Source organism: Lygodium microphyllum, chromosome 1 (assembly GCF_053477565.2).
Source record: "Lygodium microphyllum isolate KBCC chromosome 1, Lygodium_microphyllum_v1.1.10, whole genome shotgun sequence".
NCBI lineage: Eukaryota > Viridiplantae > Streptophyta > Polypodiopsida > Schizaeales > Lygodiaceae > Lygodium > Lygodium microphyllum.
In genome coordinates, this window is record NC_141135.1 from 148,634,886 (window position 1) to 148,653,515 (window position 18,630).

General features: G+C 40.2%; 1 protein-coding gene across 1 annotated transcript; it reads right to left on the reverse strand.

The window, feature by feature from the left end:
- Positions 1-9,742: 9,742 nt before the first annotated feature.
- Positions 9,743-11,432, reverse strand: LOC148041801 (uncharacterized). The gene is made up of 2 exons (XM_087682588.1): positions 11,100-11,432; positions 9,743-10,211 (listed from the first exon to the last, which is right to left on the reverse strand). The coding sequence occupies exons 1-2, from the start codon at positions 11,337-11,339 to the stop codon at positions 10,137-10,139; spliced, it is 315 nt and encodes a 104-aa protein (XP_087538714.1). The 5' UTR covers positions 11,340-11,432; the 3' UTR covers positions 9,743-10,136.
- Between the last annotated feature and the right edge of the window lie 7,198 nt (positions 11,433-18,630).

Sequence of the window (18,630 nt, forward strand, 5' to 3'; positions counted from 1 at the left end):
GGGCCACAAAACCATAGTGGGCAGCAGCACCCTAATGGACAACCTCCTCAATACGAGAGAGAGTACAAGGAGAAAATAATTATCTCAAACTTCAAGGGAGAGAATCCTTCACCCACGGAGTTGGAGGAGTGGTTTGACAAGTTAGAGATGTATTTTTCTCTTTACCCAAGGCCCGAGAATGCCAAAGTAAAATTCGCAGCCCTTCATCTAGAAGGCTATGCTCACACTTGGTGGAGATATATGGCGAGGATGGGACATGACTTCTTGTCTTGGGATGCATTGAAAAATGCTATGATTGAAGTCTTTGTTTCCCCTATTGAAAAAGAGAGGTTAGAGAAAAAGTGGTATGCTCTTGAGCAACGTGGTCTCTCGGTTAGAGAGTACTCAAATCAGTTTTTGAACCTCTTGATGTATGTTCATGGGGTCTCCGATAGTGCCAAGTTGAATAAATACATATTTGGTTTGGAACCTATTCTTTCTTCTGAAGTTGGAGCCATGAATCCTACATCCCTACAAGCTGCCATTCAATTGGCTGAACGTTATGGGCAGAAATACAAGGGTTTTCAGCCAAAAACAGGGCATTCTTTTCAGCCTACGCAGTTCTCAAGGACATCAGGCCATTATGGGCATGCTAAAACTGATTTTCAGCATATTGGGAAGCCATCAAATACTTACAGCAATACCTACAGCAAGATACCCACTTTTCCTACTGTGTTTGGGTCAAAACAAAGCAGTAATTTCAGACCTAATGCTGAAAATAGATTTGATGGAAAGAGGACTGATATAAATGCCAAAACTTCAGTCCCTACTCAAGGCAAACATGTATCGAATGATAAGCTCAAAGATATGTATGCTAAAGGTCTATGCTACAAATGTGGAGAGAAATGGTCACCCGATCATAAGTCCAAATGCAAGGCCAAAAATATGAAGATTAGCATGATCATCGAGGATGATTCCGATGGTGAATCTATTGAAGGAAGCTTGGCTCAGGTTGATGTCACAACAACTCAAGAAGAGGCGCATGGAAATGAAGAGAATGTCCATGAAGAGTTCTATGATCCGATGGATGGGTTTCCTTTCGACCCGGGTGGTCATTATTTGGATGATTCATGGACTGATTTACATCCATCGCTATGTGCCATATCAAGTGATGCATGGAGTGGTTCAAGAGGGGATAATACCCTACGCCTTAAAGGTCAAATCAAGGGAAGGACCGCTCATATACTCATAGATACGGGAAGTACACATAGCTTCATTAATGCTAAGTCACTCAATGGGCTGAAATTGAATACGCATGAAATGCCTACATCACTCAAAATCCAAGTGGCAAATGGAAATTTTGAGATGAGCAATCAATGCTGTCCAAATGTACCTATCACCTTTTCTCCATTGTGCACTACATCAGTGAGTCTAATTGCATTAGAAATGGGTCCCATTGATATAATACTTGGCTGCAACTGGCTGAAATCTTTGGGCAGATTTACCATGGATCTCAACAACATGGAAATGGATTTTAAATGGTGTGGACAACAAGTAACACTACATGGAGCTGAAAAGAAAAGAATGGAGATGATTAGTCCCAAGAAGGTTAAGAAAGAGATAAATGCAAAGGCATGTATGTTCACCATTCTTCTTTCCAAGATTGAAGAGGATCAGCCCTCTTCTCCTACCAACAATATGGACCCGTGTCTTTGTAATTTGCTGAAAGAATATGATGATATTTTCCAGCCACCTATCTCTCTTCCTCCCAAAAGAGAAGTGGATCATCCCATTGACTTGCTGCCCAATACAAAGCCCATCAACAAACCACCATATCGCCTCTCCAAAGTGGAAAGAGAAGAGGTAGAACGCCAAGTCAAAGAGCTTTTGGAAATGGGTCTCATTAAGGCAAGCCAATCACCTTTTGCTTCTCCAGTCCTTCTTGTGAAGAAGAAAGATGGCTCCTTTCGAATGTGCATTGATTACCGCGATCTCAACAAGGTCACTATCAAGAATAGGTATCCCATACCTAGAATAGATGATCTCTTAGATGAATTGAAGGATGCCAAGGTGTTTTCAAAAATTGACTTGAGATCGGGATATCATCAAATATGCATGAAGGAAGGGGATGAATTCAAAACAGCCTTCAGGACGGAGAGGGGTCTTTATCAGTTTATGGTTATGCCTTTTGGGTTGTCAAATGCTCCAGCCACATTCCAGTCTCTCATGAATAAGATACTTCAGCCATTGCTCTTTAAAACAGTTTTGGTATTCTTTGATGACATTTTGATCTATAGCAAGAATAAAGAAGACCATTTGCAGCATGTAAAAGAGGCCTTTGACATATTGAGGATACACAAACTGTTTGCCAAGGCCACTAAATGCTCTTTTATGACAAAGGAAGTGGAGTACTTGGGTCATATAGTGGGAGAAGATGGAATCAAAGTGGATCCTAAGAAGGTTCAGTGCGTCAAAGAATGGCCTACACCAACCAATGCCACTTCATTAAGAGGGTTCCTTGGTTTGTTATCCTTTTACCGACGGTTTATGAAAAACTATGCTCATATTGCAGCTCCTCTTACCGATCGGCTGAAAAAGGAGGCCTTCTTTTGGGATGAGATCGCAGACAAGAGCTTTAATGAGCTGAAAGAATTGCTTGTTTCAGCACCCATACTAGTTTGCCCTGATTTCTCCAAGACTTTTACCATTTATGCAAATGCCAGTGGTAGAGGTTTGGGAGCAGTTTTGGTACAGGAGCATGGTGTCATTGCATTTGAGATCAGAAAATTTGATGACAAAGAGAGAGAGATGCATGTTTATGAGCAGGAGATGCTTGCTATTTTACATGCAATCAAGAAATGGCACCACTACCTCTATGGGACACACTTCAAAGTCAAAAGCGATCATAGGGTCTTGAGATATTTTCTCTCGCAGCCCAATCTTTCTCCCAAGCAAAAGAGATGGTTGGCTACTTTGCAATCATACGATTTTGAAATATCATACATGGCTGGCAAGGATAATGTGGTGGCTGATGCGTTATCAAGAATGTGGGCATGCAGTCTATCTACTGTGTCTACCATCTATAAGGAGTGGATTGAAGACATTCAAGAGGAATATGTGCTTGATGAGCATGCTGCCCATATTTTACAGAAATTACAGCAAGGGTGTGATGCTGAATTTCCAAATTTTAAAGTGCATAATGGCCTCTTATGGTTTAAAGGTAAAGTGTACTTGATTCCCAGCAGTAAATTCAAGTTGAAGGTGCTTCAAGAGATGCATTCATCGCCAATGGCTGGTCACTTGGGCCTTTTCAAGACGTTTGATAGAGTTCATCAAAGTTTTTATTGGAAAGGTCTATGGAAAGATGTTAAAGAGTATGTATCTCAATGCTTGGAGTGTCAGCAAAATAAGGATTCCACTCTATTACCAGCTGGCTTACTTCAGCCTTTACCTATACCTACGGGCAAATGGACAGATATTTCCATGGACTTCATAACGGGATTGCCTACTACCAGTCATGGATGGAATAGTATCTATGTGGTAGTTGATAGATTGACCAAATCAGCCCACTTTATCCCAACTAAAGTCCAATATTCAGCAAGACAAGTCGCCGAGCAATTTATGGAAGGTGTGTTCAAACTACATGGTATGCCTATGAGAATAGTATCAGACCGTGATTCGAAGTTTATGGGCAACTTTTGGAAAAGTCTATTCTCTTCTATGGGTACTTTCCTCACTCCTAGCACGGCCTATCACCCTCAGACTAATGGGCAAACGGAGAGAGTCAATCATTGGGTGGAAGTGTACCTTAGGCATTATTGTCATGACACACAAGCTTCATGGGATCGTTGGATCCACCTTGCTGAATTTTGCTATAATAACACGCATCACATGAGCATTGGGATGTCTCCGTTTGAAGCTCTTTATGGGTATAAAGTTCAACTTCCATCAGTTTTATTTCATGAAGACATCAACCCACAAGCAAAGGAAGAGTTGGAAAGAATGGAGTTGCTCATGAGGCAATGCAATGACAGCATAAGGAAAGCACAAGACGTAATGAAGGTCTATGCTGATGAGAAAAGAAGACATTTAGACTTCAAGGTTGGAGATTGGGTATTTCTCAAAGTGCCCAAGACGCATTATGCTTCACTAAAGGGTGGGAATAACAAGCTTGCTCATAGGTTTTATGGACCATATTTGATTCTAGACAAAATTGGAGAGCTTGCTTATAAACTTCAGCTACCATCCTCCACTAGAATACATGATGTATTCCATATTTCACAGTTGAAGAAGTATGTTGGGCCCGATGTACAAGTATTGGAAGAGTTACCACCATTGGATGAGGTAGGACTGATCATATATAAACCTGAAAGCATTATTGGAAAGAGAGAGAAAGTTCTCAGAAATCGTACTCTCATTGAGTATCTTATTAAGTGGAAGAATTTGCCCATTGAAGAGTCTTCTTGGCAACCATCCACTTATGTCAGTAACTTTCCTTGGCTATTACAGGATGATATATGATGCAGTATGCAGTGACTGTGCAGAGACAGCTTGCTGTATGAAATTTCTGCAGACAATAAAACTGTCCTGACTTCATCAAAATTTGATTCTGATGTTATGGGGTGATGCTTGGGAGTGTATACTTCGTTTCCACACCTCGTACGCCATATTTGGACCAATATATCAAAAGTTATGGCAGTTTTAGTGAATCAGCCCTGTTTGGACAGCAGCCAGTTTTCTCACAGTTTGGTTTGCAAAAAGGTCTTCTTTTCATGGACAGTGCTTTCTTATCATTTGGAAGATGAATGGGCATGATTACTATTATTCTTGACTTGGATATAGGCCCTTACTTTTTGGTTTTGAGGACAAAACCATCTTCAGGAAGGGATGGTTTGTCATGAAGGAAAAATACAACATTAATATTTGCACCTTAGATTAATTCCAGCCTTTGTAAATTTAGCTTTAGCCTATATGTACATGTGTGAATAGCCCTTAAGTTTGAAAGAGGGTTAGAATAAAAGGGACTAGAGGCCAAAGGCAAGACATCTTTTGATCATTCAATAATCTTGGCTTTACCATTTTCTTGGAGTTAGCTTCTTTCTAGCCTATGAAGCACTCAGCCATGGCCGTCATGTATTCTTGAATCTCCAACCATTAATACATGATGAGAATGTCTTGGTGCAATAGATTTGTTAATTCTTTGTTGTAGCTTAGTTAATTTTCAATTTCAGTTAGATTTCATTCCATGGTTGATTGCTTTCATTACACATCACTTCCCAAATCTCTAGCCATTTTGGATTGTATGTAAAAGTTATATAAAGGTTAGGCTTCCCCTTTGCATGCACAATCCTCATTGTGTCTTGATACAATTGATGCATTGAACCTTGGACCACTAGTGAAAGATGAAGGTAGAACAAATCTCTTACCAACATATTGCTCCCATGGCCCAATTATCAACATTGTTGGCATCGCACACCATGTTTGCAAGGCCTCGATAAAGCTCTGCATGCAATGTTTGTTGATTTTTATGACACCATGAGAGCTTGCATTGCTCAATACTATAGTATGCATCCACCATGAACTATTGCAATAGTCTTCCTCCTCTCAAAAGACACACATTTGAGTCTTCACACACTTGCAAACGGTAAGTAGAACTGCATTTGTGTTACACAAACCTTGTTTGTCAAGTGCTCTAGAGACACACCATTTGCCATATCACTATATGTAATCGTTGTATGCCATCCATCCTCTTCATTTGGAAAAGCAAGACATACAACATTGGCATGTATGGCCGATGTAAATTTAACATCTGCACACAATGATACTCTTGGGTGAAGACATGGACATCACGATTGTTGAGCTCATCCTTGTCAACATTCCTAGGCATAATTGCACAACCTCATTCTCGACAGGCATTGTGTATTGCCTCAACATGGAACGACACTCTCTATAATTGTCATCCTTAGCTGCACACCATCATTGCACTAACAAAGAGCTCCAATGAAATGCTTGAGCATAGATATTGTACATGTGCATCATCACTTGAAGCTCTCACAATAATTCTGGTACCAATCCAGGCATCACATGCAATCAATTGACCAATTCATGATTTTTATCATACACATACAATTGGAAAATCTAGGTCTCAATTATGCTAGATATCATGCAATGTCAAACCAATGCAATGATACACTGAACCATGTACATGAAAAGTATACCCATTTCTAGTAGTACCTATGAGCTCATCCACATGTGCCTTCCCCATCAAAACAAACGAAAGGGCACTATTATATCCTTGAATGCTATTTTTACACTCACAACTATATGTATTATGATCTTCCAAAAACTTCACAAGAGTCAAGCATCTCTCGCAAAGATGGTAGTATAACCTTGCAAATCTTACAACAATGTTTGCCATATGTACGAGAATGCACAATCATTGTCTCCACACTCCACATCATTGTGGAGCAATTTGCGTGATATATTTCAAGCCCCCAATGGAAAAAACTTCACAATCTGTGAACACCAATAGACTCATCAAAGGATGGCTATCCAACTCATGCAGCTCATGCAAAATGGAGCATAATCCTCCATCATGTGAAAATAATGAGGGATTATGTTGCACTATCTCTTCCAAGGCATGCATGTGCTATTCCACAAACACTTGATCTTGTTGAACCTATTTTTTACCCAACAAAGGACGTCCCACATCCACTACTTGCACTTCAACCTCCATGACATGAGAATCGTCTCCATGAGTCTATTATTCACACATGCAAGCAGGGGATGTCACTTACAATTATAAACATGTTACGAACACGGAACATACAACCAAATAGAAGCAAAGGAAGACCAAGGAAGCCCAAGTCAAAAAGTGAATGGAGAAGCTCATTCTACCCAAGCGAGAAAAGTAGAGGAGAAGGCAAGCTCATAAAAGCTGTGGGAGAGCATCAAAGATTCTAGCAAGGTGCTCAGAAGGGACGAAGGAGAGCACCGAATTTTCTAGCAAGGTGCTCTAAAAAAATAGAGAGCATCAAATATTCTAACAAGGTGCTCTAGAAGAACGAATGAGAGCACCGAATATTCTAGCAAGGTGCTCCGAACGTCCTAGCAAGGAAAGTGTAGGGTGCAATGTAATTCATTTTATAAGAGTGCCAAGCTCCATCTTGTGTAGATTGTAAAGTCTAAACAAACATAGGTGAAGGGATAAGGCAACTAGAAGGGAATAGGGAAAGTGGACCTTGGCAAGATGCCCAGTCATGTTAAAAAAGATGGGTGCCTGAGGGATTTAGGGCTTGTATATAAACTCAAAAAGTGAATAAGAAGCTCATTCTTTTGGCGTGTGGCAAAAGTGGTCTATGTGAGTCGAAGCCATGACAAGATTGTTACAAATGCGAGAATCCTTGTTCTTCTCTCCTTTCTTGCTTGTGTGTGCTTGAGAGAGGGAGTGTGAGGGTGTGGGGGAGTGAGTGTGTGAGGGTGAGGGATCTTGGAAAATAAGCTCTCCATCATCCCCTCTTCTTCTTCTTCTTCTTCTTCTTGTCTAACACACATGCCAAATGGCAACATAGGCATAAGTTTCCCATTTTTTGTGAAGGTTATCTTGGATTAATTAGTTCTCTTAACTTCACTCTTGGAGACCAATTTCATCAAACCTTTGTTGTCTTTCTTTGGAATAGTCCCTTCCATCTTAAAGGCATTGATTAGTTTGTAAATATCATTGCAACATATATTCCATGGGGCCACATAGAAGTCAAGAGAGAAGCCATCCATGAGATTTGTCATCTTGATCTTCATACATATTCCAATCGTTGCAAATAATGATCTCTTGCTTGCATAAATTTATGGAGGGCCATTCCCAATACTACACCCTATTCCCAAAGCCATTTGGGGCAAAAACAAGGAAAACGTCCATTTGTTCCTCATCCATCATGGCATTAATACAATCCACAGATTAATGATCATCATAGCACAAGTAGCAAGGCCTAAGAGATTCCCTAGCTAAAATTATTGTACCTTCTTTTCCTATGTTATATACCTTGATACATTTGTAAGCAAGATATTCAAACTTCGCTTCTATATCTAGACCAATATTGATCCCCTCCAAACAAAAAATGTTATGTTTCCTTTCCTTAAGAATGTTGCCAACTATGCTTTGCCTCTCTTCTCTGAAAAAGAACAAGAATATTCCAAGTGATTAAAGGTAATCCTTCTAGATACTCTATCCACATCAAGATCAAGCATTAGTATCCAAAACACCAAGGGGAGCATAATCACTCATGAAGCTTTTTGTTTTACTTGACAACTTTGAGATGTCTTTTAATTTGCATTACCTTTATCAAACCGCTACTCTTTACCTTTGTCACTTACGTCAACGCTACTTGAAGGTTTGATATTCTCCTTGTTTGGCAATTGCTCATTGCCTTTTTCACAAGATTCTTTGGCATCTCCTCAACCTCCTGATTCCCCCTTGTTAGTAGTAACCCCTTGGAGGGACACCTCAACCTTCTAGAGATGTTTACAACAATGGTATTGCTTGCATTCTATGTGTCCACTAATTGGACAAACGTGCCTTTTTTTGCGCTCTTTTTCTTGATAGTATCTTTGTTATCCTCCCTCACTTGAGTCTTCTTTCTTTTTGTTTTACTTGATAACTTTGAGATGTCTTTTGATTTGCATTACCTAGCAAAAAGAAAACTATATAAGAAGAATGACATTATCTTTATGGGTCTTTCTCTCAAAGGCTATGATAGCCTTAAGTAGCATTGTTTCACCACATGTGAAAACCATAGCATGCACAACTCTTTGAAAGTTTGCCTTTCGCATGGAGGCATAACTGTCTATTTCCATTTCCCCTCTCCTAGTATTTCTTATACAAATGCCCACACACACACAAGAGCTTGTTGAAGTCTTCTATAAAAAAATGAGGCCTGCTAGCTCAGTAGCCTTGCCCGTCACCACAGCATTTAAGGAAACAATCCTCTGCAATGGCCGATATTGAGCAACACAAGTCTACAATGAATATTATCGATAATATATTTGGGTGTAGGCATTTATGTTGCATTCCACCAAATCCTTGACAAAGTAATGCATTGTAGTGATTCAGATTCCAAAACTTTCTATTGGAAGAGGAGACACCCACATTTTAAATCCAATATAAGAGCAATCCCCGATCAATAAGAGGAACTTTGAATGTCAACCAATAATGGAAGAAAAAGGTAATTAGTCTCATGCTAGCCTATAAAAGGAAAATGACTCTCTTGCATTTCTCAATGTCAAGCTGAACAGAATCGGTGCCCAAACTTAGGTTTTTTACTCAGTCACACTTCTGGCAACACGACTACGTCTGCATAGCATGACATAGATTATTAAGAAAGAATCAACCATTAACGATTTAAAGTGCCATACATGTGCCCATGTTAAATGTGAGACTTTCTTAACTAATAAAAATCTAAGAAAATGCAGGTAGGGGATCAATTTGGCCCACAACACAGGTCTAGGGCTTTGATCACTCAACTTTCGTACAAAGGTGAACCATATGAAGTCCACAAGTAACATGGCTACCAACAATCCATTTGAATGCGAAACATTCTTTTGCTAGCACTATTTCAGGAGATATCGTTTACTCTTCCCAAGTTCAACCAAAATATCAATGTGGGTAGGCCACCGTAGAAGCTCGACACACATGTAGTCAGCTCAGCACCTTGAAATAGAAAACTACAGCAAACTACAAAACACAAACTTGAAGATAGAGACCAATCTGTAGGCAGTAAGAAACGTTCATTAATAGATAATGTGGAGTATATGGCCCACACAGACAATATTGCCAGGTGTCTGGCATGTTACCAATCTGCACTTCCTGTACTAGCTTTGGCAAAACCAGTTATTAAAACCCTAGGTATTCAAGCATCTTGGAGAAGCAACTGTCGTCTCAGGACTCGAATAGAGGCCATTTCATATTTCCAGCATACTAATGGTTGCACAAAAGTCTAACATGTCAGTCAGAGTTACTGGGGTATTGAGAAAGTTCCGATAATCTGTAATTTACAAAGTGGTAATAACAAACAGAGACTAGAACATACACCATGTGGTTACATTTGCAAGAGTAGTCTAGTCTAGCACACACAGACAGGCCCAGGGTGTCCAATCGAGGAGCTTCACTTCAACTCTCGCTCCTGCAAAGCCTTCACAATCTTTCCAGCATCACCTGTTGACTTCTGCCGCCGAAGCCTCTGAGTAACCATGCAGAGCGTGTACAGTTAGTGACTTAGAACAGACCAGCTTGTAAGATCCTAGAAAAGATGAGCCAAATTTCGTCAGACGGCTAAACTGAAGGAACACTGGTGCAAAAAACTTTGCAGGTTTTTAAATACGCTAACCTTGTCAAAACTGAAGATCTAAAGATTCTCCACGACACTGGTTGCAAGGAACTTTGGAGCCTTGCCAAACATCTAGATCTTCAAGATCCTTCACAGAAAAGTTTTGACATTCTCCCATATGGGAAAAAGGCCTCTTTTCCCTTTAGCGTTCAACATTGTAAGCTTATACTCGGGAGGCACCACATACCTATAAGGGAGGTATTGGGGGCACGTCCCCCACCCCCAACCACACCTAGCTAGGTATATGTTCCCTCCCTGGTAGAAGCTCGTGATGTTGTTGTAATTCAGAATGTGAGAATTTTCCAAGGGATTTGTCTAAAACATCTTGTGCTTTATAGCTCGTCATGAGTAAGTAACAAGCCTGTACAGAATACATGCAATATAGAAAATCCAGATCATAGCGTTCCCATTCTGCCAAGCTCAGATCTTGAAGATTCTCAAAATGCAGCAAAAAACACCGGATGGCCATTTATGACAAGCCATTGCGTATTGGACTTAAACCCTAAGCCTCATTACACAGCATCTACTTCTACAAAAAGTGCCTGTGTCATCATTCTTGCAGATTCTCCAAATACAGAAAAAAACCCTAGGTCTAATAGCCAACATGATAAGACCACTATGACAAGCCCTCGCGTGCATGATAGGCCTTCTACAAACAGTGCCTCTGATCCCCTCGTCATAGACTCCACATAGCCATTGTATAATCACCATCCATCTTTCCAATCAATGAGAGATACTTACACGAGCTTGGCGATCCAGGCTTAGCGCATCGTGGCGCCTCTCGAGCCTGACCATCGCACGCTCCTCGATCCTCTCTCGCAGAAGGAGCTCTTCTTCCACCGTCTGTGGCTTGCCTGTCAGGGCCTCCTTGGGTGACCTCGGGCTGCGAGCCAGGGCCCGAGCTTGGGCCATCATCCATGGCTGCTTCTTGGGGGACAGAGGTTGCATCGGATGTCGGCCATCTCCTCCGTTCTTTCCCATCTGTGTGTCTGCGTGCGTCTCTCCCGTCCAGATAAGGGTTCAACTAAATGTCACAAGCCTCGCGATGAATATTTCCAACTATACTCTTTGGCTTTGTATTGAAGAGAAGGGTTTTTAACTCGCTCCCAAGCCTCTCGATGTTTCCATACCATCTAGGGTAAAGGGGCCAATAGATTGTCATCTAACAATTTTCCATTATAATATTTTTTTCCAAGTGAGTTACATAAGTGTTTTTTAATGGTCAAACTATTTATATTATACAAAGCTCAAAGAAAAAATATTAGGGCATTTTGATATTTTTATCAAGTAGCCTTAGTTACAAATGAAAGGTTCATAAAAGATCAACAGTGAGGGGCCAATAGAGTGACACTCGAGGATGCATTACTTTAGGGTTTTACAAAATCTAAAATATAAAAAAATTTACATGCCTCAATTGTTTGATTTAAATTAAGCTGATTTGCAATTTTAAAATTTTCATATTATATTGTTAAGTGGGTAAAAAAGCCACATCTTTCTTGTAAAATTGTCACTCAATTGGGGTGGGATGTGTTTTCCTTTTGGAGGGTGCTACTTTATTGGCCCCTTTACCCTATATCTATGTCTCAATCTCTTATTCAAAGATCCACCAGACCTAATGTTCAAACCAACCAACCCAATGTGTCAAGAAATCTACATTTATATCTATACTATCTCTCATAGAAAGATCCATAAGACTTGAGGTTTGATCCAACCTACCCAACGTGCAAAAAAAACATGATTTTTAGGGGTGTTTTTATTTTTTTAGACTTATTATTTAAAACAGCATATCCAATATGTTTTAAAAACATGATTCTCATGTACATTTTTATTTTTTCAAACTTATTATTTAAAAAGAGTTGCAAAGTGGACTCGACAAAGAAGAATTTTGTTTTTCACAAATTTTATTATTAAAGAAGGTCCTTTACAAGGTAGGATGGCAAAGATCGGATAAATACATGCCCTCTAAATCCAAGGCCATAAAAGAGGTGCAATTGACGAGTGAGCTAAAAAGAGAGTTGCAAGGTGGCTTGATGAGTGAGCTATAATACCACTAGCAACCTGAAAACTTGAAAGAGGTGCAATTAAGTCTGGCCACATGACCTTTAGCCTCCATGTCAATTGAGGGGTGTTATAAAACATGCCCTTAGTTGTACTTTCCGGTCTTGCATGCAATGATCTTTTAGAAGGGTCAGTCTTCCTTTCTTTGTTCACTTTCCATTTTCATTGACTATGTATGTGTGTGTGTTTCTTCATCTCTAATTGGTTTTGGGGATGCCTACAGCAATAAAAGATTGGAGCACATGCAAGCCAGTATTCGCTTCAAGGTTGGCTACTTTAGAAGGTTGTTTTTCGTGTTATTCCTGCCCATATAATTTAACATAATCTCAATAGTCTATCCAGAGAGTGCAACAAACTCATGTAATAAACTGAATCTATACTACAAACCTATTTTTCTCTCTTTGGTTGTCTAACAATGGGGCTAGTTCTAAGCCAGTAGGCACACCTGTGTCTCCCATACTCCCACAGACACACTCTCTCTTAGAGAGTGTTTGGCTGAGAGAGACTGCCTCTCTGAAAGGCACAGTCAGACTCGGCATAATTAGTTCATCTATGCACATTTGATGCATGCAATGGCATAATGAAAATGAAAATGAAAGAGAATCCTTAGTTACAACCATCATGTATGCATAGTTAATGCATGTGGTAGCATTATTTCTTTGATAGCAACATCACCTTCATCCATCAAGATTCACCATTGGAGGGGCCACAAAGGAGTCCATGTTTGCAGTGAGGGCTTCTTAGAGACTAGATGGCAATCTTGGGGGATCCTAAGCTTAAAGAAAAGCACTAACAGTTGCCATTGAAGTGCACTACCTGCATGGAATGAAAGTGGATAGAGAGAGAGAGAGAGAGAGAGAGAGAGATTTGTAGGATTCTTATAAAACAGTTTATAAGGGCTTCTTAGAACTAGTGAGCAATCCTGGGCTTAAAGAAGAGTGCAAAGAGTTGCAATTGGAGTGTGTGACACTACTTGCATGAAGAGAGAGAGAGAGAGAGAGAGAGATTTGTAGGATTCTTATAAAACAGTTTATAAGGGCTTCTTAGAACTAGTGAGCAATCCTGGGCTTAAAGAAGAGTGCAAAGAGTTGCAATTGGAGTGTGTGACACTACTTGCATGAAGAGAGAGAGAGAGAGAGAGAGAGAGAGAGAGAGAGAGAGAGAGAGAGAGAGAGAGAGAGAGAGAGAGAGAGAGAGAGAGAGAGAGAGAGAGAGAGAGAGAGAGATCTGTAGGATTATCATAGAATGGATTAGCGTGAGAACGGTCGTTGCCTACATTCCAAGAACATCAAGTAGTGAGAGAGTTTGAGAGGGAGAGATGAATCACCTACTCGCAAGCCAACGTAGCTAAGCACACAATTGCAACCTCCAGCAATCAATAGAGTCTGCAACCAAATAGCAACATGATAGACAAGAGAGGCATTAAATTCATTTTCCAAAGTGAATGCACATGACATTGGTGGAGATGAGGGGAAGGGCAAGATTTCTTCATTTTTTGACTCCTCTTCCTTTTTTCTTGGAACATGACAGAAAAGAGAGGCATTAATTTCATTTTCCAAAGTGAATGCAAATGACATTGGTGGAGATGAGGGGAAGGGCAAGATTTCTTTATTTTTTGACTCCTCTTCCTTTTTTCTTGGAATATTCGATAATTCAACAAATTATATTATGTCAGGAAAGAAGGGATTCTACATAACTATCGGAGATCTATTCGATTACATTGTTTTTTAGATACAAGAATATTAGTTTTTAGATTAATGTCTTCATATAATTTCAAATGATCTCTCTCTCTCTCTCTCTCTCTCTCTCTCTCTCTCTCTCTCTCTCTCTCTCTCTCTCTCTCTCTCTCTCGCTCTCTCGCTCTCTCTCTCTCTCTCTCTCTCTCTCTCTCTCTCTCTCTCTCTCTCTCTCTCTCTGATATATAGTTTTATATTTGTGATGGATAGACATAAAATGTTTATGTTGACTGAGATGTTAACTTTGTGTGTTACATGTTGTACAAGTGAGATCTTAAATTTCTATATTGTTGTTGAATACATTTATTTTGCAATGTGTGGTTTCCAACCATTGATAAAATTTGTGCAAAAATACTTATATATGCATATGTTTTTCATTTCTTTTGTCCTTCCCTTATGTTCTCATACTTATTAGTTTTTGCGTGTTTGTATGTAGGAATGGAAAATGTTGGATATTCTGGTGCTCAAGAAAGTCCGTAATGAAGGGGCTCTTAAAGGTGCCATTGTCGACTTAGGTGTGCTTCACATGGTGATGAGAAGTACCTCAATTGTTTGAGGCGCTTGAAATCTCTTGAAAAAATTATAAGTCATTGGCTAAGGACTATGAGACCTTGAATGCTTATGTGGAGACCATATTTGATATGTGGTCTTCTAAAGGAGGTGGGAGATGAATGCCCTATGGACCACTACCACTACAAAAACCAATCAGTTTGCGCATATCATCTTCAATTACATGTGGAAGGTCATCTAGCAAGAGGACTCTCCACGAGGGCCCATAATTTGTAGGAGTGGATGCATACTACCTTTCACCTAGTTGAGAGAGGATGTGAGTAGTTTGCGTGGGGAGGTTGCGACCTTGAAATTTTGCATGCAATGGTTTAAGGACTTACGGTGATTGATGAGTCACAAATTGCAGTAGTATAGATGTGCCTCCTTTGCTACACAGATTATTTGGCAAGAAAAACATTGCTTATGTTATCTTTTTGGAGTACCTCCTTTGCTATTGGTTTCTATAGTGAAAAAAAATTGCTTATATATTTTTTTAATCACTTTCAATTGATGGAAGTGTTTCTTTTTCATTTCCAAGTAGGGATTATGCTTTCAAAAGTTGTCATCTTTTTTTTATTCTAGATATTTTATTGCATGAAGTGGTGTTTTAGTAAGTTTTATATTATTGTTTGTTTCCTTTTTTTAGAAGGTGTATCAAGATAGATTGCAATGCCACGGAAACAATCAAGCATGCAGATGTTGTTTCGAACATAGTTTTGAGCATGCACACACAGCAAACATTCCCATGCAAAAATACCAAAACTTGATTGAACGCAAAATAGTGAAACATGCACTACATGGGAAAAAAGGTGGTTCTTCCATGATGAATAAGAAATATTCAAAAGCCTCAATTAATATGTGTAGTATCAAACAAAGTGGTTTGTGCTTTGGGAAAGAGTTACCTTTGGCTAGATCTAGATATGTTTATGGGCCACTACAAGAGCTTTCAATTGCAAGAAATCAATCTGTTGCTAGACATGGCATGTGGTGTGAGAAACAAATGTCATGCCTTTTACAATGATGTCGAGAATGTGATTAAGATTGAGACCATTGAGAGATCTCCTCTTCGATGCATCAGTTTGCTATGGGCCATTCCATGAGTTGCTAGAGCATGTTCCAATGTTGTGAAGGCAAGTTGGGGAGTTTAAGTTATTCTTGGGGCAGTTGATAGGTCTATTGGCAAGAACGAATAGAAAGTTGTGTGCGTTTTCTACTAGAAATTAGAATCTCCATACTATAAAGCTATTTTGCATTGCAACTCCCATGGTGTGAAGCCATGATTACTAAATTAATGGATTTTTTTTGTCATTTTCTCACTCATGTATGTGCATACTCTGTGTGTGTGTGTGTGTGTGTGTGTGTGTGTGTGTGCGTGTGCGTGTGCGTGTGCGTGTGCGTGTGCGTGTGCGTGTGCGTGTGCGCGTGCGTGTGCGTGTGCGCGCGCGCACATACACACACATGGTGTGATATCATGTTTGCTAAGGTAATGGATTTTGTCTTTTTTTTTGTCCTTTGCTCACTCGTGCACATGCACGCGCACGCACGCACACACACACACACACATACTCTCTCTCTCTCTCTCTCTCTCTCTCTCTCTCTCTCTCTCTCTCTCTCTCTCTCTCTCTCTCTCTCTCTCTCTCTCTCTCTCGCTCTCTCACTCTCATACTCACACGTGCATATGTGAGTATGTATGTAAGTGTATGCAAGACAAAACAATGCACACATAACGTACATATATTAGCATACGTACATGCATACTCACATACAATATTACACACACATGTGTGTGTGTGTGTGTGTGTGTGAGTGATATTTGAGTAGTAACATTTCAGCATCCATGTACTAGCTCTCATTGTTTTGAGATTTGTTTATATATTCGTTTTGTCACATGCAATTGTTTGAAGTCTTATTTATGTAAAACACATGTTTTTGTGATCTATACAGAGGTCACTCCTTCATTATTGTTTCATAAACCATGCCTCAAACTGTGAGGAATGTGTTAAGAAATAACATCTTAGGGATTCATAGAAGACTTCTGGAAAGTAGTCGAGAGAGACATAGACTCCAAGCTAGATTAAGAACATATTTCCATAACATTTGAAGGGAAGTTTTGAGTCATTGTCATTTGGGACCATCATTCTCTTTTGCACATATTTACATTTTTGGAATGCATGATTTTTTAATGCCATTACCTTTTCGCGATCAAAATTCTTTTAATGGTTTAGGCCCAAACAATGCTTTGTGTGTTGGTTTGCGTGCATCACAAATAGGACAACGCCACAAAATATTGACGGGCAAAGTGTTCACGAGTTGGATGGTAATGTAATTCCTAGTGTAAGTCACAATATATTAGGGGATGTGAGAACACATAATGAAGTGATTATAGAACATCCAATGTATAGAGATTATGGAGCTACTCTTGTAGTCAATGGGACCGATGTTGTGCAAAGTGAGTATGTGTAAGTGTAGTGGAAGCTCACGCTCATCGTCCAAGACCCACGAATCACTTATTGCTTCAAGCATTTCAAACAAGCACAAATGGCTATCTCTCACCTAGTCGACGCACCTTCGATCCTACGGTGGTATAGTGAGCTTACCTTGATGCTCGACTAAGTACCCTCCTCCCACAAGAAAACTGGATAGCTCCACGATTCAAGATGTGAGCTCAAGCAACCTCCAAGCTCCATCCTCCATGGCTATGCACAAGACAAGAGAAGAAGAAGAAGAAGAAGAGAGGGGATGATGGAGAGCTTCTTCTCCAAGATCCCTCACCCTCACACACTCACTCCCTCACATCCTCACACTGCCTCTCTCAAGCACACACAAGAAAGAAAGAAGGAGAAAAGAAGAGACCACTTTTGCCACACACCAGAAGAATGAGCTTCTCATTCACTTTTTGAATTTACATACAAGCCCTAAATCCCTCGAGCACCCATCCCCTTTTTTTTACATGATCATGCATCTTGCCAAGGTCCTCTTTCCCTATTCCCTTCTAGTTGCCTTATCCCTTCACCAATGTCTGTTTAGACTTTACAATTTGCATAAGAGGGAGCCTTGCACTCTTATAAAATGAATTACATTGCGCTCTACGTTTTCCTTGCTAGGACATTTGAAGCACCTTGCTAGAATCTTTGATGCTCTCCCATGTTCTTTCTGAGCACCTTGTTAGAATATCTAGTGCTCTCCTTCATTCTTCCAGATCACCTTGCTAGAATATTCAGTGCTCTCCTTCGTTCTTCCAAAGCACTTTGCTAGAATATTTGGTGCTCTCCTTTGTCCGTGTTGAGCACCTTGCCAGAATCTTCGGTGCTTGCCCACGTTTTTTCTGAGCTTGTCTTCTCCTCCACTTTTCTCGCGTGGGCAGAATGAGCTTCTCCATTCACTTTTTGACTTGGGCTTCCTTGATCTTCCTTTGCTTCTTTTTAGCTGCATGGTCCGTATTTGTAACATGTATGTAACATTACCTCCCTCCTAGATAAGTGCCAGGCACATGACACTTGTGGGTCAAGTTAATGAGGATCCGGTGATTTGAAAGGCAGTTGTGTGAGTCGATGATGATGGGGCCTTCGAAGTTGGTGGCTTGCATTGTTTGTAGTTACATGTAAAGAAAAGAAAATTCACTACTTGAGGTGTGTCAACCTTACTGTGTGGTGCATTGTGCTCGTGCTAGTGAAACTAGGAATTGGGTTGAACACGGGCAAGCTTGGGTGTTGTCCCACATTGGAGGACCCAATTTTTACCTAAGGGGGTGCGGTGAGTGTGGCTTAGGGAGATAGGTCTAACCATAGGCGAGGGTGACCTCCCTACGTATGTCCTACCCTTGATGTGCCCTAAACGTGATGTGGGGAATCAAAATGGGCTAGGGAGTTAGGGATGGAGCCAGCTGACCAAAGCCACTAGATGCACCTAACTTAAGGGCCCTTAGGTGC